This window comes from Glycine soja, chromosome 8 (assembly GCF_004193775.1).
Source record: "Glycine soja cultivar W05 chromosome 8, ASM419377v2, whole genome shotgun sequence".
Taxonomy (NCBI): Eukaryota; Viridiplantae; Streptophyta; class Magnoliopsida; order Fabales; family Fabaceae; genus Glycine; species Glycine soja.
The window spans coordinates 16,434,993-16,462,277 of NC_041009.1; the positions used below are offsets into that span (position 1 = coordinate 16,434,993).

Here is a 27,285-nt window from a genome sequence, read left to right on the forward strand (position 1 = left end):
TTTCCTTTATACTATTCAGTAACTTTTATTGGATAGTTTCATCTCAAAATTAATCATTGGATTATATACACAGTTTTAATTAGATTATTCCAAAAAATATTTGAAACTATTTATTTATATGTATAGAAAAATTAACATAATATATACTTTTAAATGACACAATTAATATTTTTTTTATAAAAAATAAATTTGTAATCCAATGTTGAATAATTTTGCTCCTATTTTAAGCGATTTATTTGTGAGTATATAATCTAGTAATATATATTTATTCATATTTTAAAAAACGTACATTTCGTATTTCAAAATAAAGCAATGTGGTTAATTTAATTTTAAAATTGTAGAAATTTTATAAATTATCCATTTTATGAGAGTTTAAATCTAATGGTGTTAAATTCATATATTTTACTTTTTTTGTTAAAAATTTGTTGAAGGTGACACATGCTATCAATTGATCCATGAATAAATCTTAGACATTCGCTATGCTTAAAAACATTTTATGGATCGAATATATATGGTGAATTTAACAAATTTATATGTTATTGTCATATTTATCATACATATTAAACTTTAGATAAATTAAGCATTCATATATAATTTTGCAATTAATATTTGTTTATATTTTAGTGAAGTTGGTAAATCATTAACCAATTTAATTTTAAATTTATGAATGTGTAGAATTTTTCCCTATTTATTTTTGTGTTAGAAATCTGTTCTCACGTTTTCAATGAAAAACACTCGTTTCAATGCATCCTAATTATGTTTAAAAATTAAAATAAATTTTACATACCTTTAAAACAAACAAACCCTACCCTACTAAATAATATTGAGAAGATTTAACTAAAATTTAATATTAATAAAAAACTGTTTAAAAAATAATTTAATTATACCTAGTTACTCCTCAATATATATATATATATATATATATATATATATATATATATATATATTATAGTGTAGAAAAATAAAAGGTTTTTAAAATTATAATTTCTACCGTCCAGCATGACCAATAATATTCACGTACACACTTTATCTACGGTCTACACTATTTCTTTTTTCACAGCTCATTTTACCTTATGCATACTTGCTTGTATGATTGGTTCTAACTCTTACCCTAATATAAGTTTCTCTTTCCTCTTTCTTTATTATAAAAAGGTCGGATGTAACATGGGAGGGTAACATAAAGAAATAATATATATATATATATATATATATATATATATTGGTCATTCGTTAGGTTAAAAGTTCAAAATTGAATACTGATGTCATGTAATTGGTTTGAGTCAATGAATCTTAAAAGTTAAGTTTGACATAATCATAACAAAATCGTAATTTTCATGTTCGGTTTACATACGAATGTGACAAACTATATACACAATGTTTTTTTTTTGTGTGGAGAAACTCCCCCTTTGGTTAGAATGATAATTAGGTATCGGTATATTCATTCATAATTCATGGTAGTGTATAAGTTTCTTTTCATTTCTAAAAAGTTCTTCCTTTTTTAGCAATCGATGAGATGTGGTCCAATACCTAGTGAGCACCAATACAACTTGTGGGGTATTCACATGCTAGCACAGTGAAACCATATGTATATACTTTGCTTCGGCTTTCTTCTTTTGGGGTAAAGTTATATACTCGAAAAAGAAGGAAAGGAACGAGCTAGATATTCGAGACCTTTCCTCCACATACATGAACTTTCATTTCACGAGTGAACCACAAAAAAGGTAGAAGGAAAGTAGTTGAAGTTTGTTGCATGAAAGGTAGTGATTAATTAAAGTTGAAGCTTCTCTCATACGAGTACCTCTTGTTATAAAGGATATATACTGAATTGCGGTAAGGATCTGCAAATAAAGAGGATAAAGATATTAACGTATACATCTGGCAGTGCTAAAGCAATGAATATGTATTATATAAAAATATAAAAAAAAACATTGATTATGTGAATCACATTAAGCCTAAGTGTAATTAATACACGTGACGAAGAGAATCATGCATCCACACATTAATAATAATAATAATAATAATAATAATAATAATAATAATATATTATTATTATTATAACTTAAAGTCTTAAACTTCTGGAGTAGATAATTAATTCTACTTAAAAGACGAGAACATTAAATTTATGTCAATCCATTATGTTATTTCTTTTATTTTTAAACATTATCAAAATAGAGAATATATCTATTAGAAATGAAAAATTATCTACTCTATCTTTTCTTTCTAAAATTTAACTTCCAATGACACCCTTAAGAAACAAAAGGTAAATACATGAGTTTTGGCCAAGAGGAACAGGTGTAGTTTAATAACGTCTCATTTTATATTTTACGTAATAATAATAAAAAGCAAAGTTTTGATTTCGGGGAAATGATGAGTGCTTTTCCTTTTCCACGGCTCAGGTGCTGTGAGGCATATCATTTTCATTTTTCATCTCTATATAGTATATAAGTCCACGCAGCAGTAAATCTCATCGTTAATACGAGATGTTGACTCAATGACATTCATAATTTCGAAGCTCAATTACCCCCGACATGTAACTAAAACTCATTAAGAAATTAAAAGAAAAAAATATTGTAAAAATCATATAACGTAAAAGAAATCATGTCCTGCGTAATTTATCGCATTTCAACACCAACAAAAAAAATACTTTAAACTCGATCCTTAAACAATACTCTTAGACACCTGATTAAAATTTATCTTTATAATATATATATATATATATATATATATATATATATATATATATATATATATATATATATATATATATACACACTGTATTCAGAGTACAATTTTTTATAACCTGATGCTACACCAGAAAGTATTGATTTCCCTTGTCCTGGACCACTTCTCTTGAGCTTAAAGATCTACCATCGTTGACACGCAAGGTGCATAAAGCACAGATTAATGCACGACTCTATCCTACGAGTATGTTTGATTTAGATGAAAAAAATAAGATAGATGAATAAAAGAAAAATAATTAAAAAAAAGAAATAGAGTAAAAATAAAGTGATACGTTTGTGTTGTTTAACTTAAGAAAAATATTAGAAATAATATTGTCAGAAAAATTATTTGTCTAGAAAATCGTTTTTTCCCCCTTAAAAATCGATTTTCGTATAACAAGAAAGATGGAAATTTTAAACTATAAGCCCACCATCAGTAACTTTATTCTCTCATACCAAACTTCACCACGTCATTTCCATCTTCTGACTTTTATTTCTCTGGCCAACCAATCACAGCCTACAAGATGCATCAGTCTTGCATTTAGATTTATTCATCTCTGTCCATCCAAGTTATATTCTCCTGAAACGAAAAGGACCTGACAGGAACTGCCTCACATCCAATCATCTTTCTATGAAACAAAATGTAGTAGTAAACAAGCCAAACTTCTCAAAAGAAAGGCCAACTTGTTAATCAACACAACCATTCGTGTGCTTAAGTTAATATTGTTACTTTACCGCTTTGTTTGATTGTGAGAACCCAGTTTATTTGATAATTGTAAATTATGCACATAGCCCAACAATATAGAAAGAAAGAAATCATCCCATTGTCACATGACATATGATATGACTACACTTTGGAAATTAGGGTTGATCGACCAATTTTCCTTCTCATAAGGGCATCATAAAACAAGTTTATCCCACATAAGAAGCTGCAACACTTCTTAATAATGCATAAATATTAGCTGGATGTTGAATAAGGAAACAAGTTACATAGACTAAGAAATAAATAGTCATTTAATGTGCAATCCAAGTATTTAGTGCAAATACAGTAAAACATCAACCAACAAAGCACGAGTGTCTTGGAGTAAATCCTTATCTTACACTAAGATACAATAAGCCCAAGTGTACTCAGAACAAGATGTCAAACAAAAGACCAGTTCACAAACATAAAGCAAATACAATGAGCATTCTCTTCTTCATTCAGCACCTTCCAAGCAACAACTCTTTCGTACGAGACAGGTCGCCCCATGCTTGAAAGACAAATACCACCTTGAAGACATGCAAAACCCTACCAAAAGAGGAGAAATTAATAGAAAGCATCAGTTTTGTGGACAGCATACCCCAATTCAGAGGGGGAAAAAAGAGCAAGTTCAGCCTCTGCAAAAATAATTTATCACATGAAGCATAATCCAAGATGCAGAATAATTATAGAACACATACAAGAAATGTGCATGCCATACAAATAGTTAAAAAAAAACATTAAATAGCAAGCCTTATGGAAGTGGAATACATGCTTTATTACAAAAACAAAAATAAAAATAAAGTAGACCTGTTGTATAATCTGTGGAAACTCTGAAAAGAGAATTTTTCGTCCATGATCATCAAATATTTTCTCTAAAGTTATATCTTGTAATGCAACTAGGGTGGTCTCTAGCATGTCAAGCCCGGCCTGGTTCGAGAAAGTGAACACTGGCAATGCCTGCATAAACAAAAGTTAAAAAGAATGTGCCCTCGAACCAGATAGAATACCATGATTAGAGTTGAAACTGTTTTCAAGCCATTTCCACTGTTAGAACAAAATTAGACAGTACAGAATAACATGTCATCCATGTTGGGTTATACAACTTATATGCACTGTAGTTGGAAGAGGAATAAATAATAGACTTGAAACGCTGACAAGTGACCAGTAAAGCTCTTTGCAGAATACTACCCAGAAATGGGTCTATAGTTGAGGTTGGGGGAAATTTTTCTTGGACCAGGTCAGGGCAAATTTAACTTAGGCCAGCATAATACAAATTCATCTCACATATTTTACTAGGCTACTACTCAGGCTATATAGCCCATGTTGATACAATGATACCCTCTATTTCAGAGTAAAACCTTTATGAGTTAGAGAATTTGAATTGCATTATGGACAGAGCACAAAATAGATATATATTTTTTTATAAGCACGAAATAGATACATGCGCTATGAAATTGAATTAAATTTCAAGCATACCTTTAGAGTGCAGCACAATATTGCATCAGAGTGATGCCACAAGGACTTGAGCAAAGATTCATTCCCCTCGTTATTAGATTTAAGTAGCTCCACACCCAAGTAGCACCTAAAAAACTAAATAGTCAGACAATAGCTGATTTTAAAATATCAGTTTCGGCAACCTATCCATGACATTGAAAAAGAGGAGGTACAGAACAATTACAGTAACTTCAGAGTTCTCAGCTGGAACTTACAAACTAGAAGTAATAAGTAATTGCACAAAACTGAACTGCTAATACCTCCATAAAACCACAAAACTGAATTTGCTAGCACTTGAGTCAACTTTTTTGAGCTTCTCTTCACTTTAAAGGTAAAACTCCTTCAGTTCGCTTTCTATTGCAGGTCTGTTTTTTTTTTTTTCTCTAATATATATATATATATATATATATATATATATATATATATATATATTCAAGAGCTTAAGAAATTGTTTGGGCTAAGTTTTCCTTTTAAGGAGAAGAGAAGCCCAAAAAGGCAGAATTGATCACTACATTAGAAAATAAACCCTATGCTCCATTATAGCTTGAACCAAAGCAACAATGGATTTTATTAACAGCATTTTAAAAAAATATAAAAATAGGGAGGGAAATTCTGGTTCACAAATTTGTGAGTACTGTGAGTTCATGAAAGACGAAAAAAATGTCAATCTAATTCATATGCAGGTCTTGAATTTTAGATCGAAGTCTCTCGATTAATCCTTGTCAGAGTATTTGATGAATGATGACACAAGATTTTACAATTTATGAGTATTTGCATCACTTCCAGTGCCAGCCAGTTAGAAACTTAGAAGTAATAAACTACTTCAAAACTTGGTGCCATGCTGCCCATGCATCTTAAAGAACTCAGCATCTGCGCTGGTAAGATTATTCTATGCAAATATGCAAACATAAAGGAGGTGGGATTTGTTTAGAAGACAAGAACTGACAATCAGGAAAGAGGAAATTTCACTCTGCATGCAACTCACCAAACCTATCATTAAGTTAGTTTCTTTATTTAATGAGAGCATATTAATTTTGGCTCTCTTATAAAAATCAAGAATAACAATGCTATCAGCCTATCGCACAGGGTAAAATGCATTGCATGATCCTCAACCTCAGTATGCAAAGACAGTAAATTTGACAAACCTATAACTGTTGCAGATCCAATGAGCAAGGGTTTGTGCTTCAGGAGTACCCAATGGTGACCTAAGCCCTGCATGTGAACTCAAATGAGAAGGAGAAAGTGCTAATGCTACCCTTTGGACTGATGATATAATGCTCCGAACATATTGGCGTGCCATAGATGTTACATGCTCTTGCATATGGCTTTCAAATGCAAATTCAAATGCTATTGTCATCACAGATCTCATACAGCTGGAATTTCCAGCAGATCCATTTGAAGCTCGGTTTCCACTGGGACCAACGTCAAGGGAAGATGCAAGGTCAAGTGTACGATTGGGGCTGGAAGCTTCCTGTGAAAATTGCATAGTAATAATTAAAAGATTCTTGTCGGAAAAAATAAAATAAGCTGGTTCAACAACGTATGAGTATGACGCAAACCTTTCCAGATTCAAGAGGAATGATGCGAAATCCAGAAGGTAGAAGGGGGGCATCATCAGCAAACGAAGCATCAATTGGAGCAGATATAAGTTCAGCACAGGTGCCAACAGCATTCTCATCCATTCCACTGCAGAGCTACCAAAACAACAAATGAATTATAAGAAAGAAAATCACAAAGGTGTCCCAGAAACCATTAGAATGTTATGAACAGAAGGTTCCCCATTCTAACAGCAAGAGTCCAACGAATAATGAAGTAAACTAGCAAGCTATGCATTCAAGAGCCTTGAGGATATAATATTTTTTCCCTCATCATAAATAAAAGAAAGAAGAAAGTGAGCACAATGAATTCTGATAAGTATTTCAAGTTTCCAAGCATATTTTTTATCAAGAGTATAAGTTTTTCAAGATAAACTCCTTAACTAGTTCAAAACATAGAGATAGGACAAAAAAATAAAAATGCCAAGACCTGAACCAAATTTCACATAAGTGTTATGACTAAGTGTATCAAAACATGCTTTTACATATTAGTGCTACATACATAAATCAGAATAAGGAAACTGGGTAAGTGGCCTCTATGAAAAAATGAAGCAAAGAGCAGGCAACAAGAGGGAAAAAATAACTTACTTGCAAAAGAAACATTTCTCTGGGCATTATTGTGTCTTCAGGAGAATGAGCTATTCCTTCCAATTTAATGACTTCCAAAAACTAACACAAAGAAGATAGAAATTAGTAAATGTCGAATTGCAAAATTATTACTACATTTATTGCATAGTTAGTTCCAATTTATCACCTCCTCATGCTCAATTGTGTGTGCTAGGGGGAGTATAACTTGACCGCCAAAGTTTCCAACACAGGATCCTGATAGGCTGCAAGGGCCAACTTTAATAGCAGCAGCTGTGTAAGCATCCATATTGTTGTCTGCCCATTCTGATCTATGCTCCCGCAGGAATCTTAGGAGAATGGCAGGGGGCACATTCTGGACAAGAGAAATGGCACATGGCAACAGTTACATATCAGGAAATAATATAAACAATTGGATATCTGCAACTGAAATCGTATTTCAGTTTGACAAATTCTCTAGGAGATGCTTTGTTTTAGGAGAACAGTAGGACAAGCAAAGGGCATTAATAATAATAATATCACAAATAGATCATTGTTAGGATCTAAGTGCAAGGTATGAACTTGAGTCCCACACTGGAAGTATGGGATTCTAGTATGGGGTTTATATATAAGGCCTTGGGCTCTCCAACTACACCAGCTAGCTTTTGCCATGTGGTTCTCCCAAGGTTCTTATCAGGCATGTTCATCAATAATTGATAATTGACTGGGAAGGTTGATTACTTGATCAAACAAGTCCTTATCCCATCTGAGCAATATTTTATTAACTAGGCATTCAGTGATCACCACTCACTATTAGTGAAAATTTGGATCACCACTCACTATTAGTGAAAATTTGGATCACCACTCACTATTAGTGAAAATTTGGATCACCACTCAACTACTAATGCAAAGAAAAGACAATGCAGTAAACATTATGTACTTGATATTTACAATATAATAATATGAGCTTGACCTGTGTCCTTGTACAAAAATTGTGTGCAGCAACAAAATAAACATATTTGATTATCCAAAATTTTATTTTATTTTATAAATATAAAGGAAATTCATTGAAATTTCTTAGGATCCTGACCTGTAATAGCATGGATGCTTTGGCACATAGCACTGCATTACTGACAGACGGAAATCCATTGGCAAAGGAAAGATTCAGACCCATTAACTTGTCAGGGGATGAATTCACTAGAATAGTAACATCATCTACACCATCATTGCTAATTGTTGTCCATCCCTCATCGGTAAATCCATTGAGTGCCTCATTGAAACCCCTGGCATAACATAAAATAGAAGTGAGATTCAAAATTTATTTGCAAAAAATTTGAACAAAATCACACTCCTGTAGTAGAATATATTAACCGGCTCAATCTTTGGCTAAGAGCTCGTAGTGCCGCTGGTCGTCTACCCCACCCAGTGACATTGGACTGAGAAACTTCATGTGAAATCTGCCTTAGATGACGTAGGGCCTACGTGGAAAAGAAAAAAGACTTAAACATGCCATAGTCCTTTTAAATCAGTTAAATATAACAATATGAAGAAGCTTCAGATGAAAAGCTTGACTGCCTTCACCAAACACTCAGCTGGTTCAATTATAAATACACATAACTGTAGCTTACAAGAGAAGCACAAAGAAGTGCAATGAATATACCTAGCCTACTGCCAACTAATCAACACAGTAGATAATACACCAAAAGTCAAAAACAGAACAGTAGCTGGTACAATAGATATAGAAGGTAACCTATTTTTCTAACATTAAACAGGGACAATAATTAACCAATACTATTGTTACTATAAAATTAAATATTAAAATCATATAGACATATACAGGGACTAAAAGAAACACATGCAGTTGTATCATCAGGAAAGAGACATACTGCCATAGTTGTCTTCTGAGCCAGTACTGTTGATGATTCGTACAGTGGGCGTAGCACTTCTGGCACACTCCATGGCTAACAATAGTATAAACATGGTCAATTTTGAGTTAAATACAAAACAAATATATATATATATATATATATATATATATATATATATATATATGTGTGTGTGTGTGTGTGTGTGTGTGTGTGTGTGTGTTGATGCAACAATTCAAATTAATGTACCTCTAAATCCATATGATCAACAATGTGGATGATGGAACCACCTCCTTCACAAGGTCTGATCAGGTACCCACTAGGCAGCATCTCTGCCCTAACAAAATGCTGCACAGGAGGCATGCTTGGACCATTTTGAGTATTTTTAAGAGACCTCTCACAGATCTAAGGCACACATTAAGAATGATTTAGACACATATGCATAGAAGGAGAACTTAACAGTGGGACTAGGACATTGCACAGGTGAGATTTATTATTAACTACAATATCTAATCAAATACAAATTTTTGGATAAGAATTTTTAGTCATTTACCACTAGGCTAATAATTTTTAGTCATTTACCACTAGGCTTCCATCTTCTAAAACAGAAGTGTAGCGCAACAACCAGAAGTCACGAGCAGGAGCCAATGTGGTTGGTGCATATAGCTGATCATCAATGGCAACAAGTAAGCATACAAATAAGTGATTTGGTTCCAATTCATTAAGATAAAAGTCTTCATCCAAGCACTATAATTTTTTACTTTACCTGCATATAAAGCAGCTCAATGGTTCCACCATTTGCTGTGGGCAGAACATTGAGAACATCAACAGCTCGGCAATCACGAAACCACAAAGGCCGATCTTTGAGGATTTCTGCAACCTGGAAAGAGTATGTTTGATCATGCGAATGATAAACTCAAGCCAAACCATCAGTAAATATAAATAATAGTTCGATCACTTACCCTAGTGGGTTCTAGTCCCACTAGACCACAGGCTCTAGCTGCCACACCAGTGCAACCATGAGAAATAGCAACGATTCCAATGGAATCCGGACCAGGCTGAGCACATTCAACAAGAATTAGTGAAGACGCGTGATTTTATAAATGTTTATAGAAACATGTATGCCACTAATTTATTCGAAAGGATGGAAATCATTGAGAAAGAAGATTATCAGAACATGGGTGGTAAGTTATTCAACGATGACAATTTTACAATTCCTTTACCATTCTGTTTATGGTTTATCCCTATTAAATAAGTGAAGAATAAAATAATTAATTGGTCAACCAAAGAAAAGAGTTACTGGGATACCTTCATTCCAGGCATTTGGACCCACTCAACAGCAGTCCCAGTAGCCTTAGAAAGAAATTCTGCTAAAGTCTCTTCTGCAATGGACAAAAGCCTGGGAAAAAGAATAAGACATAATTCCATAAGCCATTAATACACAACCAAGTTGTCTCAGACCACAGTGAAAGAATGGGAGCCAATAATGATAGTCCCACTAACCCTGCAGGACTTGCATCCCGTGGGGGATGTTGAGTTGTCAAATTGTGCTGACCACTCGTCACAACTGATTCACAGTTTGTGTCTTTGGTTGCCTGCGTTGTCTGCAAATAAAAGCACCATTCTAACTCAAATTCTAAAGCATTCACATATATATATATATATATATATATATATACATAAAAGGGCAGACGAAAAATTAAGCGCACAATTTGCTAAAACTACAGAAATAAATATTCAAATTTGGGATCTTTTAAATTGGGCCTCATTAATAACAAAATTACAAAATCCAATAACAAACAAAAATCTTACAATCTGGGTGTGTTGACGAAAATAGCCATTTTCATAGACGAGTTGAGAGACCTGCTTCTGCAACCTATCATTCTCCTCCATGAGCAACTTGTTCATGGCAGTCAACTTCCTATTTACAGCTTGCAGCCGCGACGACTCCTTCCTCTGCTTCTCTCTACATCTGAACAACTCACAAAAACAAAACAAAAAAGTTACCTCAACTCAACATAACAAGTAACAACATAAAAAATTTAAAAAGTAAAGTAATTGTAAAAACGGTAACTTTAGTTTAGGGTAGGTACCTTCTGTTCTGGAACCAAACCTTGATTTGTTTGGGCTCAATGTTGGAGAGAATAGGGCACTCGCGAATGAGCTGCTGGCGGCGAATGGAACTAGGTTTGGGGCAATCGTGATAGAGCCTTTCTAGGGCTTCAACCTGCTCAGGCGTGTAACGGACATACTTCCCGTTATCCATTCCGATTCCGTTTCTGCTACCATCCTTGCAGGACATTATTTCCACATCCAAAATCAAACCTTGAAAAGAACCAACTACCAAGTACCTTCTTCTACTTCTAGTTTCGCTTTCTAGCTCACGTGATGAATCTCGTGCAACGATCTGCTCCGCCGGATCACCGATCTCCGTGCATGGGGTTACGCGAATATGAATCGACTCTGCTTGATCTGCGAAGCATCGTTTCAAGACATGGATGGATGGATGGATGGATGTGTGAAGTGAAATTGGCAGAAGAGAATCTTTGGCACTGTGAAAGTGTGAATTGTTTTTTGCTTTTCTAGAAAGACGAAGACGTGGGAGAGAGGAAATGGGGAAAGTGGAAACCCTAGCTAGCTCAGGAGTGGTGCGCTGTTTTCAGCCTTTCTTTCTTTTGCTCACTGTTTTCATTGTTGCTTGCTTCCTCACTCTGTACCCAAATCCGGCACTGTTATTTTTTTTTTTATAAAAAAAAATGAAAATTCATAATTGAACTTCACGAGACAACAGACAGTTTGGACCAATAGACCGAATTACCCTTCTCCAGCGGCGCCACTTTTCATTTATTTAACCACTTACTACCTGCATATAAATAACTACATAATGCATTTATTCTTCATGTTTTACATCGTACTTTTGTCTCTTGTCCTACATTATGTTTGTGAAATTTTTTATTCAGTCATTTATTTATTTCTTTAAAGAAATATAGTATTAGATTTCATTGCATAAAAATAATTGTACATCAGCAAAGAAAAGAAAGTCCACCTAATATGGTCCTTCTTCATCCCTGAATTCTTTTCTGAAAATCATAAGCTAAATTTGCTAACTTACTATATTTCCCGCCCTCTTTATAAACACAATATCAAAACTTGAGAGTTACTCACTCAACACTCTACAATCGTCCAAAATGTTGTGAAAATAAGATATAGGATCAGTCCTCTTTCCCTGCCATTGTTGACATATCTGTAAGCAATATGTCTCAATTATAATATTAGTAAAAGAAAGACGTATAGTTGTTTGAATAGCTCGTCTCATAGATAGAGCCTCAACTAGTTTAGGAGATGGTAGTTTTGATTGATGTTAGTAGCTTTTGCTAACGTGTTTCCTTGAAAATCTCTCTTCGCATTAAACCGAGACTTGCACTCGTACCTTGCTTTACAACAAAATCAATATTAATTTTAAAAACATCTCACTTGATTAAGGAGGAGTCCACACCTTTGGATAGGAGCAGTGGATCCAAACTAAAAAAAAATCTAAATCAATTGATTTGGTTTGAATTACCGGATTTGTCAAGTTATCCCTTTCCGATAATCCATTTATCTCTTTGAGACAAACAGACCAAAGAATACTAAAAATGTGCTTCATGAACTCGTCATCATGTAGCCGGAAGCAGTCTACAAGCCATTGTTTAAATGAGTCGTGGTGAGCACTCATCAGTCTACCACTGACTGGACTGACAAACCAGGTTGATTGCACTTCCTTACATAGAAAGAGTACATACATGTTCCATCTACTCAAAGTCCTCCCCACAACAAGGACACATAGGATCAATATCCATCATCTTTCTTTGAAGATTACCCCTCACAGGCACAATATTCCTACATAATACTCTCCAAATAACATTATAGCATTTGGGAACTACTTGGACCTTCCATATTAATTTTCTGTCACAACGAGTCAATATTAGCTCTAGATGAAGCTTTTGTCCCCTATTATCTTTTGAAGAGCTTGGTGATACCTTGATTTCACATAGTACAAGCCATCATTTCTATGTTTTCAAGTGAGTTGGTCTATAGATGGGTTGATCCTCAGAGGAATATCTATAATATTTGCAGCAATAGATTGTGGGAATAAATTTTAGATTTTATGTTCATCCCATGATCGAGGTTCATTGTGAATGAGTTCAAAAACTTTGAGATTTAGGTCAACCTCATCAGGTATCTGAATACCAACTTTATTGTTCCATGTTCTTGTAACCCATTTGTCATGTCACACCCTTATATAAAACCTCATTTCCCACCTTCCATAGTGTGCCCATCTAGATCAATATCCTTAGTTAAGTGAATACTTGTCCGTGTAAAACTTGCCCAGAGTCCATGTTTTGCCTCCATAGCTCTTGAGTAAGGAAGATACTTTGCTTTTAAAACTTGGGTCATTAGAGAGTTGTTGCAATTGGCCAATCTCTAGAGTTGCTTAACCAAAAGAACTCTATTGAATGCTTCTCTATTTCTGAAGCTTAGTCCCCCTCTCTTTTTGGATGTTTGACAATTTCTCCCAGCCAATAAATCTTCTTTTCTCTTGAGTATTCTCACTCCAGTGAAATCTTGTTGTGAGGCTCTCAATCTAATTGCAAATAGCATTAGGAAGCTTAAAGCACCCCATAACATAAGAGAGAATATGACTTTTACAACATACTTTATCAAAATCTCCCTTTCAGCTTAGGATCAAACCATCTCCTTTCACCCTTTTACCTTCTTCCATACCTTCTCTCAAACAGATCGGAAAACCTAAGTTTTGGACCTACCAATAATAATAGTATAAGGTTAATCTTTGTTTTATTTCCATAACCAATTCAATTATTACTGTATGTGTTAATTACTTCTTTTATTTCTTTTTATCAATTTGTGTAAGAAGCAACACATAAATTTTTAAAAATATAATTAATGTATTTATTTATATTAAAATTATTTATTATTTTAATATGAATTCATTATTACATTTTTATTTGTGACAAGTCTATAAAATATTTAAGAGAAATAAAATAGCAAACTAGTAATTAATATTATCTTAAAATTTTAAATAAATATAACTAAAACATTCTTTCAAAAAATGAATAAATAAAATGATGCATACTTATTTTTAAATTTTATCACTCACTTTTTTATTTAAAAAATATACTTTATCTAAAAGAAATAAATAATTCGTTCTCCTTTTATATTATTCACATATATTATCCATTTTATGACAATCTAAATAAAATTCTACTGAACTGTGTATACGGATAGATAATAAATTGCAAAAAAAAAAAACATGTCTCTATAATTTCTTATTTTAAAGCTTGCAAACCAAACTCACATGAAAGAAAGTACTCAACCCAAGTTTCTTGTTTCTCCGTATTATATCATCTCCACTCTCTAGCTAGGTGTCTATAACCAGTTGGCAGAAACCTGCACATTATCTTTATTATAGAGCTGTAGATGCTGGCATGCATGCTAGCTAGCTGCAAATGCAATGGTGTTGAATGAACTCCTTGGTTGAAACATGTCGAGTTTGTCAAGTCAAAATGCCATCATTCATTTTACATTGACACTGACAGTAATATTTATTTGGACCTCTAGCTTTATTTACTCCACTAGTGCATAAATTATAAATGCATACTTATGTTTGAAATGGGGGCAAAACCGTCATTGCAGGAGTGGGGTGTGATTTCTGTGTTTGTGAGTGAATTTTGAGCACTGCATTGGGGGGAAATATGACAAAAAGAATAGAAAACGAGGGAAGATAATGCGCGGATCAGAGTCTTAAAATACACAAAAGGTTACTAGGACACAATCATGACCTCTTCGCATGCGTACTTTCTCTATTAAATAACCTTTTAAATAAAAACAAAAGAGTAAGTACACAGCTATACTATACTTGAAAAAATCAGAATCAATGTTAGTAGTATTGTTAGAATGAAGTTGATAAAGTATTAACCAATTTAATTTTCTAGAATTTTTCCCTGTTTATTCTTGTGTTGGAAAATCAATTCTCACGTTTTCAGTGAAAAACAATAGTTTTGATGTGTAGGCAATTTAATTTTCACCATATGAGAATTTTTAATTTTTAATGTATTTTTTAAAATTAAAATTTCCATATTATGAGCATGAAAATTTATCGATTTTCTTTTTGCATTTGAATAGATGAAGAGAGAGAGGAAAAATGAGCATGAAAGTTTTTAAATCCGTACTTCTTTTTAGATTTGAAATTCTATAATTTGAAGTAATTAAAATACTTTAATAAGTTATTGGAATTTTAAATATTTTTTAAATATACTATCCAAACAACATAATACAAAAAAAAATCACTTAAATTGAATAACTCGCTTAAATTTCCGTATCCAAACTCCCCATAAGAGTTTTGATCAATTGATCATGTAATAAACGTGTTGGGATGTCATTCACCTCCATGGCTATTAGCAAAGCACGTCACGTCAATATCGATACATAGCTTAGTAATAGCCTTTTGTATTAGATTTGTTTCTCCTACTAACCAAGTGTTTCTTGAAAGCTAGAAACTAGAAAGACTTCATCTTTATAAATTTAGAAGTTTTAATGAATGAAGTGCATGTAATTGAAAGTTTTCTTGCATTTAGATCTATTCATCTCTGTCCATCCAAGTTTTATTTTCTACTGAGAAGAAAAGGATCTGACAGGAACTGCCTCACATCCAATCGTATTTCAATTTAACAAACAAAATGCTAAGTAGTAAACAAGCCTGCCTTCTCAAAAGGACTACCAACTTATTAATCAAAACAATCATTCGTGTGCTTAAGTTAATACTACTTATCTTTTTGTTTGATTGCGAGAACCCAGTTTGTTTGATAATTGTAAATTATGCATAGCCAAACATTATAGAAAGAAATAAATCCTCTCATTGTCACACGACATAAAGATATGACAACGCTTTGGAAATTAAGGTTGATCAACGAATTTTCTACCTTCAGGGCATTATAAAAAAATTATCCCACGTTAGAAGGTGCAACACTTCTAAAGATTGCATTAAATATTAGCTGGAGGTTGAATAAGGAAACAAGTTACATAAGCTAATAACACATAAAATAGTCATAAAATGTGCAATCCAAGTATTTAGTGCAAATACAGTAAAATACCAACCAACAAAGCTCAAGTGTCTTGAGTAAATCTTTATCTAACACTTTAGATTACAATAAGCACTACTGTACTTAGAACAAAATGTCAAACAAAAGACCAGTTCATAAACATAAAGCAAATACAATGAGCATTCTCTTCTTCATTCAGCACCTTCCAAGCAACGACTCTTTCGTATGAGACAGGCCGCCCCATGCTTGAAAGACAAATACCACCCTGAAGACATGCAAAACCCTACCAAACAAGGAGAAATTAATAGAAAGCATCAGTTCTGTTGACAGCATACCCCAATTCAAAGGGGCAAAGAAAGAGAGGGGAAAAAAAAGGAAGCAAGTTCACTCTCTACAAAAATAATTTATCAAGTGAAGCATAATCTGATATGCAATATAACTAAACAGCACATACAAGAAATATGTAGCCATACATTTAGTAAAAAAATAACATCCAATAGCAAGCCACATGGAAGTGTGGAATCAATGCTTTTATTACAACAAAATAGTAGACCTGTTGAATAATCTGGGGAAACTCTGAAAAGAGAATTTTTCGTTCATGATCATCAAATATTTTCTCCAAAGGTATATCTTGTAATGCAACTAGGGTGGTCTCCAGCATGTCAAGCCCAGCCTGGTTCGAGAAAGTAAACACTGGCAATGCCTGCATAAACAAAAGGTTAATGAATGCGCCCTCAAATAAAATAAAACGAGTACAGAATAACATGCCATCCATCTTGTGTTATACAACTTATATGCACTATAGTTTGAAAAAGAATAAATAATAGACTTGAAACACTGACAAGTGACAAGTAAAGCTCCTTGCAGAATACTACATAGAAATGGGTCTATGTTTTACTAGGCTACTCAGGCTATGGCTCATGTTGATAAAATGATACCCTCTATTTCAGAGTACAACCTTTTGTTAAAACCTTTTTGGGTTAGAGAATTTGAACTGCACTATGGACAGAGAAGGTACACGAAATAGATACATGTGATACGAAATTGAATTACATTTCAAGCATACCTTTAGAGTGCAGCATAATATTGCATCTGAGTGATGCCACAAGGACTTGAGCAAAGATTCATTCCCCTCGTTATTAGATTTAAGTAGCTCCACACCCAAGTAGCACCTACAAAACTAAAATAGTCAGGCCATAGCTCTGTATTTAAAATATCAGTTTCGGCAACCAATCCATGACATTGAAAAAGAGGAGGTACATAACAACTACAGTAACTTCTTTGAGCCTCCGCTGGAACTTAGAAGTTATAAGTAACAAGTAATTGCACAAAACTGAACAGCTAATGGCTCCATAAAACCATAAAACCATAAAACTGTATTTGCTAACATTGGGTCCAAATTTTTGAGCTTTTCTTCTCTTTAAAGGTAAACTCCTCCAATTAGTTTTCTATTACAGGTCTGTTTCTTTTGCTTTCTTTCTTATTCATTAAAAAATATATTTTTATGATGTAACACTTTCTTAGTCTGTCACGTCATCACTCAATAAAACCTGACTAAGGACATAACTAAAATCAAACAAAAAAATTTAGGTAATAAAATCAAAATGGACTATATTACAAATATGAAAAACATATTTAAACCTTAAAAATATTATAAAATAGGGAGTGAATTGATGCAATCCTACCCCAGGAACTTCTGGACTACAAATTTGTGAGTACTGTGAATTTTTTAAAAGATAAAAAAAATGTCAATCTAATGCATATACAGGTCTTGAATTTTATATCAAAGTCTCTCAACTAATCCTTGTCAGAGTATTTGATGACACAAGATTTTATAAGATATGTTAGGGTATTTGCATGACTTGCAGTGCCAAGCAGTTAGAAACTTATAATTAATAAACTACATCACAACTTGGTGTTATGGTGCCCATGCATCTATTTACAGAACTTAGCATCTGTGCTGGTAAGATTATTCTCTGCTAATATGCAAAAATAAAGGAGGTGGGATTTGTTTGGAAGACAAGAACTGACAATCAGAAAAGAAGAAATTTCACTCTATGCAACTCACCTAACCTGTCATTAACTTAGTTTCTTTATTGAACGAGATAAGATATTAAATTTGGCTCTCTTATAAAATCAAGAAAAACAATGGTTTCACATAGGGTAAAATACATTGCATGAGTCTCAGCCTTAATATGTGAAGACAGCAAATTTTACGAACCTATAACTGTTGCAGATCCAATGAGCAAGGGTTTGTGCTTCAGGAGTACCCAATGGTGACCTAAGCCCTGCATGTGAACTCAAATGAGAAGGAGAAAGTGCTAATCCTACCCTTTGAACCGATGATATAATGCTCCGAACATATTGACGTGCCATAGCTGCTACATGCTCTTGCATATGGCTTTCAAATGCAAATTCAAATGCTATTGTCATCACAGATCTCATATAGCTGGAATTTCCAGCACATTCATCTGAAGCTCGGTTTCCACTGGGACCAACGTCAAGGGAAGATGCAAGGTCAAGGGTGCGATTGGGGCTGGAAGCTTCCTGCAAAACTTTCTTAGCAATAATTCAAAGATTCTTGTCGGAAAAAAATACAAACAAATAAATCGGTTCATCAATGAATGTGGCAAACCTTTCCAGATTCAAGAGGAATGATGCGAAATCCAGAAGGTAAAAGGGGGGCATCATCAGCAAAGGAAGCATCAATTGGAGCAGATATAAGTTCAGCACAGGTGCCAACAGCATTCTCATCCATTCCACTGCAAAGCTACCGAAACAACAACAAATGAATTATACGAAAGAAAGTTACAAAGGTATCCTAGAAAACATTAGAATGTTATGAACAGAAAGTTTCCCCATTCTAACGGCAAGAGTCCAACAAATAATGATGTAAACTGGCAAGTTATTCAAGAGGCTTGAGGATATAATATTTTTTCCCTCATCATACATCGAAGAAAGAAGAAAGTGACCACCGTGAATTCTGATCGGTATTCCAAGTTTCCAAGCATATTTTTTATCAAGAGTATAAGTTTTTCAAGATAAACTCCTTAACTAGTTCAAAACATAGAGATAGGACAAAAAAATAAAAATGGGGTACGAAGTTTGACATTTTTTTTATACGCAAGGGTAAGGCTGCGTACAACATCCCTCCCCCATACCTTCGCATAGCGAAGAGCCTCTGGGCAATGGGGTACGAAGTTTTTTTTTTTATTCCAAGTTTCCAAGCATATTTTTGATCAGGAGTATTTCATGATGACTAAACTCCTTAACTAGTTCAAAGCATATAGATGACAAAACTCTTATAGGACAAAAAAAATATGAACACTAAGACCTGAACCAAATTCCACGTAAGTGTTATGACTAAGTGTATCAAAACATGCTTTATACATATTAGTGCAATATACATAAATCAGAACAAGGAAACTGGGTAACTGGCATCTATGAAGAGGGAAGCATAGAGCAAACAACATGAGACAAAAATAACTTACTTGCAAAAGAAACATTTCTCTGGGCATTATTGTGTCATCAGGAGAATGAGCAACTCCTTCCAATTTAATGACTTCCAAAAACTAGCATGAATAAGATAGACATTAGTGAATGTTGAATTGCAAAATTATTACTGCATCTAATGCATAATTTGTACCGATTTATCACCTCTTCATGCTCAATTGTGTGTGCTAGGGGGAGTATAACTTGACCTCCATAGTTTCCAACACGAGATCCTGAAAAGCTGCAAGGGCCAACTTTAATAGCAGCAGCTGTGTAAGCATCCATATTGTTGTCTGCCCATTCTGATCTATGCTCCCGCAGGAACCTAAGGAGAATGGCAGGGTGCACATTCTGGGCAAGAGAAATGGCACATGGCAACAGTCAAATATCAGGATAATGTTAAGCCTAAAAATCGATATTGACAATTCAATATCTGCAACTGAAACCAATTTTTAGTTAGAAAAATTCTCTAAGAGATGCTTTGGTTTAGGAGAACAGCATATCAAGCAAAGGGCATTAATATTTAATAATAATTTTTTTTTTTGGAAGGCAAAGATAATTTATATTATAGAATAACAAGTACCAGAGGTACTACTTAGTACAAAAAGGGGTCCTGAAAAGTCAGGAGATACAACACCCTACCCAATTGAATACCCTACTAACAGAAGCTTTAATTAAAAGCTATAGACATATTTGAAGACCAACTATAATAAGGAATCTGGAAGTGCCTTTCCCAACCCCTCAGCCAGGTCCATAAAAGGAACAGAGTGCTATCTGTCAGCCTAGTGATATCAAACGTTTGATTCAGAAAAATGATATCATTTCTGAGCCTCCAAATTGAACTTGTAGCTGCTATCCACCACATTGTCCTTCTTGTGTTAGAATCCTTTGAAGCTGCTGAGGAGTAGTGCTGGAGAAAATTATCCAATGGTCTGCAGTGAAACACCTTGTCTTCCTTTACCCAAGATAGGAATTCCCACCATAAAGGCATAGTTTTGCCACAAGTGAAAAACAAGTGGGATGCGGTTTCAGGTTGACTATGGCAGAAGGGACATAAATCATTATCCACCTGAATCTGCCTCTTGATCAAATTGTCCTTCGTGGGAAGTCTATCCCATAATAACCTCCAAACAAAAGATAGGGCTTTAGGAGGGAGTTTGATCTCCCAAAGTTTCTTCTATCCCAGGTTCTTTAATAATAATGATATAACAAATAGATCTTTTTTACGGTCCAATTGCAAGGTATGGGACTTGAGTCCCACATTGGAAGTATGGTGTTTATAAGGCCTTGGACTCTCCAACTACACCAGCTAACTTGTCACGTGGTTCTCCCAAGGTTCTTATCAGGCATGTTCACCAATAATTGATAATTGACTAGGAAGGTTGATTACTTGATCAAAAAAGTCCTTATCCCATCTGAGCAATATTTTATTAACTAGGCATTCGGGGGTCACCACTCTGTACTCATGATAATTTGAATGACATGACTTTTTTTGTCCATAGAAAATTTGCTCAACTACTATTGCAAAGAAAAGATGATGCAATAAACATTATGTACTGGATATTTACAATATAATAATATGAGCTTGACTTGTGTCCTTGTACAAAAATTGTGAACAGCAACAAAATAAACATATTTGATTATCCAGAATTTTATTTTATTTTATAATTTAAAGGAAATTCATTGAAACTTCTTAGCATACTGACCTGTAATAGCATCGATGCTTTGGCACATAGCACTGCATTACTGACAGACGGAAATCCATTGGCAAAGGAAAGATTCAGACCCATTAACTTGTCAGGGGATGAATTCACGAGAATAGTAACATCATCTACACCATCATTGCCAATTGTTGTCCATCCCTCATCAGTAAACCCATTGAGTGCCTCATTGAAACCCCTGGCATAACATAAAATAGATGTGAGATTCTAAATTTATTTGCAAAGAATTTGAACAAAGTCACAACCCTTTAGTAGAATATATTAACCGGCTCAATCTTTGGCTAAGAGCTCGTAGTGCTGATGGTCTTCTACCCCACCCACTGACGTTGGACGGAGAAACTTCATGTGAAATCTGCCTTAAATGACGTAGGGCCTACATGAAAAAGAAGAAGAATTTACCATGCCATAGTCCTTTTAAATCCATTAATCAATACTATTGTTACTGTAAAATTAAATATTACAATCATATATACATAAATAGGGACAAAAAGAAACACATGCAGTTGTATCATCAGGAAAAGAGACACAACCACCATACCGCCATAGTTGTCTTCTGAGACAGTACTTTAGATGACTCGTACAGTGGACGTAGCACTTCTGGCACACTCCATGGCTAACAATAGAATAAACAAGCTTAATTTTCATGTTAAATACAAATAAATAAATATTGATGAAACAAATCAAATTAATGTACCTCTAAATTCATATGATCAACAATGTGGATGATGGAACCGCCTCCTTCACAAGGTCTGATCAGGTACCCACTAGGCAGCATCTCTGCTCTAACAAAATGCTGCACAGGAGGCATGCTTGGACCATTTTGAGTATTTTTAAGTGACCTCTCACAGATCTAAGGCACACAGTAAGAATGATTTAGACATATATGCATTGAAGGAGAACTTAACAGTAAGAGTAGACCATTGCACGGGTGAGGTCTGTTATTAACTACAATATCTAATCAAATACAAATTTTTGGATAAGAATTTTTAGAGTCATTTACCACTAAGCTGCTATCTTCTAAAACAGAAGTGTAGCGCAACAACCAGAAGTCTCGAGCGGGAGCCAATGTGGTTGGTGCATATAGCTGATCATCAAAGGCAACATGTAAGCATACAAATAAGTGTTTTGGTTCCTATCCATTAAGGTAAAAGTCTTCATCCATGCACTATAATTTTTTACTTTACCTGCATATAAAGCAGCTCAATGGTTCCACCATTTGCTGTGGGCAGCACATTGAGAACATCAACAGCTCGGCAATCGCGAAACCACAAAGGCCGATCTTTGAGGATTTCTGCAACCTGGAAAGAGTATGTTTGATCATGTGAATGATGAACTCAAGCCAAACCATCAGTAAATATAAATAATAGTTCGATCACTTACCCTAGTGGGTTCTAGTCCCACTAGACCACAAGCTCTTGCTGCCACACCATTGCAACCATGAGAAATAGCAACGATTCCAATGGAATCCGGACCAGGCTGTGCACATTCAACGAGAATTAGTTAAGAAACATGATTTTATAAATGATTATAGAAACATGTATGCCACTAATTTATTCAAAAGAATGGAAATCATCGAGAAAGAAGATTTTCAGAACATGGGGTGGTAAGTTATTCCAAGATGACAATTTTATAATTCTTTTACCATTATGCTTATTGGTCTATCCCTATGGAATAAGTGAAGAGTAAAAAACAACTAACTGGTCAACGAATGAGAAGAGTTGGACGGATACCTTCATTCCAGGCATTTGGACCCACTCAACAGCAGTCCCAGTAGCCTTAGAAAGAAATTCTTCTAAAGTCTCTTCTGCAATGGACAAAAGCCTGGGGAAAAAGAATAAGACATTAATACAGAACCAAGTTGTGACAGAAAGGGAGCCAATAATGATAGTTCCACTAACCCTGCAGGACTTGCATCCCGTGGGGGATGTTGAGTTATCAAATTGTGCTGCTGACCACTCCTCACAGCTGATTCACAGCTTGTGTCTTTGATTGCCTGCTGCTTAGTCTGCAGAGAAAGTGCCATTCTAAAACATTCTCATAGAAAATCTATGAAAGGGTAGAAGAACAATTTACCAAAACTATACAGTTAAAATTACATACTATTCTGTTATTATGATTAGATAGTAATTAGTGATTTAGACATTATTACTCATTATTAGATTGATCCTATGTAATCAATATAGATCCTATTTACTAATTATAAATAAAGGCTGTGTGTTCATACGCAACACACAACACACAACATTAAAGTAAAACATTGTAATATACACAAACAAAAGATTGAATATTTGGATTGGGCATCATTAATAATTACAAAATCTATAAAAACAGAGTAGTAGATTGTTACATTTTGGGTGGTATGTTGACGAAAATAGCCATTTTCATAGACGAGTTGAGAGACCTGCTTCTGCAACCTATCAATCTCCTCCATGAGCAGCTTGTTCATGGCAGTCAACTTCCTATTTACAGCTTGCAGCCGCGACGACTCCTTCCTCTGCTTCTCTCTACATCTGAACAGTTACCTTATTAACAAAACATTCATTTTCAAGTTCACTCAAACACAGAATTAAATTAATTTGATGAATTGGCTTAAAAAAGAAAATCAAAGCAATAGACTTCAGTTAGGGGTAGGTACCTTCTGTTCTGGAACCAAACCTTGATTTGCTTGGGATCAATGTGGGAGAGAGTGGGGCACTCGCGAATGAGTTGCAGGCGGCGAATGGAACTAGGTTTGGGGCAATCGTGATAGAGCCTCTCTAGGGCTTCAACCTGCTCAGGCGTGTAACGCACGTACTTCCCGTTATCCATTCCGATTCCGATTCCGTTTCTGCTACCATCCTTGCAGGACATACTTGATCTATTAGGCTTTCCACCACTGCTCCTAACTAAACTAAGATCGAGTCATGTATGGAATCTCTGCAACCATTTGCTCCGCCGCTTCACCGATCTGCCAACCATGATGGAAGAACGATATGGCATGGATGGACCATGGATGTGTCAAATTATTATTATTATTAGGATTAATTAAGTCAAAAATGAATTGTTCTTTTACAACGCAAATCTTGTCATGCATAATTGTTATACCTTTAGAAGTGTTAGGATTTATTGGAGTGAGATTCAAAATAACTTTTTTCTTTTTTATATTTGGATAACATAATATTCTAATTATTTTGTTAAATATAATAAAACTTACATATAGATATATATGAGATATAACTTATTAATTATTATTATTATTATTATTATAGGGTCTTAAAATAGACAAAAAAAGGTTACTAGATAGGACACAATCATGACCTCTTCGCATGCGTTTCTCTCTTTTTAATAATAATAAAAAAAAACAAAAAGAGAATATTACAGCTATACATACATATATCATACATGATACATGAGAGATGTGGATGGGAACGGCATCTCCATATGCTGTGATGACATTGACATGACCCCGAATAGTATGTGAGATGATAGAACATGCAACATGGGAAGTTTTGATGTGACATGATGATGAGATGGAATAGTAGGTATGTACTGTGAAATACTACTACAGCGGTTGGATGGATTTGTCCGGCTGCTATTCACTTGCTTCTGACTTCTATCCCATATTTGGCAAAATCCGTATTTCTACATGTGCTTTTAAATTGTTTTAATATTAATTATTGCTATTGATACAATCATTAGGATACTAGTACTATTATGCGTTGATATAAAGGAAGGAAAAGTTTTACCTAAATTGCCAAGGACTCATACATCTTATATGCACAAGTATGGACACAAATAATTGGCGCCATTAAAACACAAAGAAGCCATGCGGAAATTGGTGAAAATGTTGGAGTATTTCATGTTCTCCTTACTCATTTTGTTTCGTTATACCTTGTATGCCCACGTTGATGCTATTGGGTTGTCATAGGATATTTGTTTTGTCTGGCATGGAGGAATGCAGAATGCATTGCATATGTAGCAAGTTTTTAATTCTAGAGAGGATTTTGGCTTGACAAATGTAACGTCGTATAACACTTTATTTTAAGAAAAATATTAACAGCATACTCTCCAACATACATTTATGGAGACACTCTTGTTTATTACTGCATGAAATCTATTAAAAATTATAAAATTTTGTGAATCTTAAATTCTATTTAATTACTTTTTATCCTGATTAATATTTTATGAATTTCAATAAATTTTAGTCAATAAAAAAGAGTGTATTTATAGAAGTGTGTTAAAGAGTATAACACTGTCACTCATCTTCTTTTAATAATAATAATGAGCTTATTTCTATTAGAAAAAGAAAAAAAAAAGCTTAAATATAAGCTCCCTTGAGCAACTTTTTAAAGTTTTTTCTAGCTTGTGCACAAAACACACCAATCTTCGAGTCCCAACTTCCTCATTTTATTTTAACTTTCTATAAGTTTGGATGAACGATTGTGTTTAATCCGATATAATTTATATTGTATGTATATTTCTTCTTCTTTTTTTTACACCAAGAAAATATTATATCATTTCATTCATCATAAGACCTTCAATACAGTGAGAAATAGACTAAAAAACATGATGACTAGCATGAAATTTAGATGCTCTTGCTAGACAATGAATAACTTGATTGACTTGCTTCCTAATAAAATGCATTGTGGCATTTGGGAGGGTAGATAGTAATAATCTAAACAATGTTGGAGAATACAACCAAATTCTGATACATTAGATGTAGTTCAAGCTAGACTATCAACAAAAAATTACCGTCAACAAGAAATTTACAATCAGTTTTTGCTTCATGTATTGGAGGTGCACCATTCTTGAGAATTGTTTTGACTGCAAAAAAATCACCATTATTGTCACGAATACATATGCCAGTGCCATAAAGATTCTTATCAACAAAATTTGTTGCAACCAAGTTGCAATTCAGATACCCTACATCTGGTTTGTGTCATCTAAAATTATTGACATTATTCTGTGTATGACCGTGGTCATTTTTCTCTCGAGCCTACTTCTAGTTATGCATATAATCACGAGTAAAATGTACAGAGATTTGAGGAGGTTGGAATGTATCATTTCATACCTTGTCATCCTGTCTCTACCAAAGACACCATGGATGTTTTTATATCAAAATACTTTTAATTTAAACGGACTTTTTAAGTTAAAAAATAAAATTTGACAAATTACTTTTACTTTTTTAAAAAAGTTTTTTTTTAACTTTAACTTAAAATAACATTTAACTAGAAAAGTAGTCAGGCTAAACATACAATAAGAATTGATTTTGAGTATAAAACAAGGTAAAAAATTTCACAGTTGAACTTACCTTGTTTAACCCAGTAACATTGTCTAGTTGCACGTGATGAGTTGATGACATTTTTGTCTTTCGTCTATATGACTTTCAACGATGACATAGAAATAAGGTCATTCATTTTAGTTGCTTACACTTTTCTGACATACGAACAATTCAAAGAATATAATAACATGGCATGAAAAGAGCTTTCTATTTTTTAGTTTAGTTTGTAGTCTGCTAGACTGTAAATAAGCTTTCTACTTTTTGCATCTTTTTTTGAATTTGACGTGAATTTGAGATAAAAATGTGGGTACTTGACACTGATCCAAACAGCAGAGTAATGCAATATTTTACTACGTGCTGCAGTAAGGTATTCACACTTCACCTTTTATTTATTCATTTTTCTTCATTTTTGTAGTTCTTCATATTGTTGTACTAGTATCAAATAATTCCTTAGATTACAATTACAGGTGTAAAAACCTTTATGGGCTTTAGGGTATGTGCAAGCACCCCATTGAATCGTACCATTTTTCTTGTTTTTTGGGTAATCATTGCACCGTTTTGTTGGGACAATTATTCGGTCAATAATGCTCTAGATTGGAAAAGTCCTAAAAGTTTACAAGAAACTGGGCTAAAAGAGAAGCCCAACATCAAACAACACTAACAATGTTCTTGCCACGTTCAAGTTTCCTAGGAAATGTTTTGATACTAAAACTCAAACATCACCTGGCCCAT

General features: G+C 34.0%; 2 protein-coding genes across 4 annotated transcripts; both read right to left on the bottom strand.

Annotated features, from left to right (window-relative positions):
• Positions 1-3,689: 3,689 nt before the first annotated feature.
• Positions 3,690-11,638, bottom strand: LOC114422380 (homeobox-leucine zipper protein ATHB-15). Its single transcript, XM_028388696.1, has 18 exons — positions 11,074-11,638; positions 10,793-10,952; positions 10,484-10,584; positions 10,289-10,379; positions 9,943-10,038; positions 9,747-9,860; positions 9,563-9,646; positions 9,230-9,385; positions 9,002-9,076; positions 8,487-8,593; positions 8,206-8,398; positions 7,306-7,491; positions 7,140-7,220; positions 6,516-6,650; positions 6,102-6,427; positions 4,939-5,044; positions 4,270-4,419; positions 3,690-4,008 (listed from the first exon to the last, which is right to left on the bottom strand). Exons 1-18 carry the CDS (start codon positions 11,280-11,282, stop codon positions 3,862-3,864), a joined length of 2,517 nt encoding a protein of 838 aa, XP_028244497.1. The 5' UTR covers positions 11,283-11,638; the 3' UTR covers positions 3,690-3,861.
• Positions 11,639-16,039: 4,401 nt separating this feature from the next.
• Positions 16,040-24,361, bottom strand: LOC114422381 (homeobox-leucine zipper protein ATHB-15-like). 3 transcript variants are annotated; one of them, XM_028388697.1, is made up of 18 exons: positions 23,929-24,361; positions 23,641-23,803; positions 23,192-23,298; positions 23,024-23,114; positions 22,674-22,769; positions 22,478-22,591; positions 22,294-22,377; positions 21,988-22,143; positions 21,832-21,906; positions 21,539-21,666; positions 21,279-21,471; positions 19,738-19,923; positions 19,572-19,652; positions 18,716-18,850; positions 18,302-18,627; positions 17,147-17,252; positions 16,634-16,783; positions 16,040-16,363 (listed from the first exon to the last, which is right to left on the bottom strand). In XM_028388697.1, exons 1-18 carry the CDS (start codon positions 24,141-24,143, stop codon positions 16,217-16,219), a joined length of 2,553 nt encoding a protein of 850 aa, XP_028244498.1. In that variant the 5' UTR covers positions 24,144-24,361; the 3' UTR covers positions 16,040-16,216. The 3 variants fall into 3 exon arrangements, with proteins under 3 accessions (XP_028244498.1, XP_028244499.1, XP_028244500.1); XM_028388698.1 differs by having other exon boundaries at positions 21,560-21,666; positions 23,929-24,360; XM_028388699.1 differs by having other exon boundaries at positions 23,641-23,815; positions 23,929-24,055.
• Between the last annotated feature and the right edge of the window lie 2,924 nt (positions 24,362-27,285).

Coding starts and splice junctions, on each gene's coding strand:
- LOC114422380 (XM_028388696.1), bottom strand. CDS start 11,282: ATGTCCTGCAAGGATGGTAGCAGAAACGGAATCGGAATGGATAACGGG. Junction 9,861..9,942: donor TGGGACTAGAACCCACTAGG/GTAAGTGATCGA, acceptor TACTCTTTCCAG/GTTGCAGAAATCCTCAAAGA. Junction 7,492..8,205: donor AAGCATCCATGCTATTACAG/GTCAGGATCCTA, acceptor TCTCTTGTCCAG/AATGTGCCCCCTGCCATTCT.
- LOC114422381 (XM_028388697.1), bottom strand. CDS start 24,143: ATGTCCTGCAAGGATGGTAGCAGAAACGGAATCGGAATCGGAATGGAT. Junction 23,804..23,928: donor GTTTGGTTCCAGAACAGAAG/GTACCTACCCCT, acceptor GTAACTGTTCAG/ATGTAGAGAGAAGCAGAGGA. Junction 23,115..23,191: donor CGGGATGCAAGTCCTGCAGG/GTTAGTGGAACT, acceptor CTTTTTCCCCAG/GCTTTTGTCCATTGCAGAAG.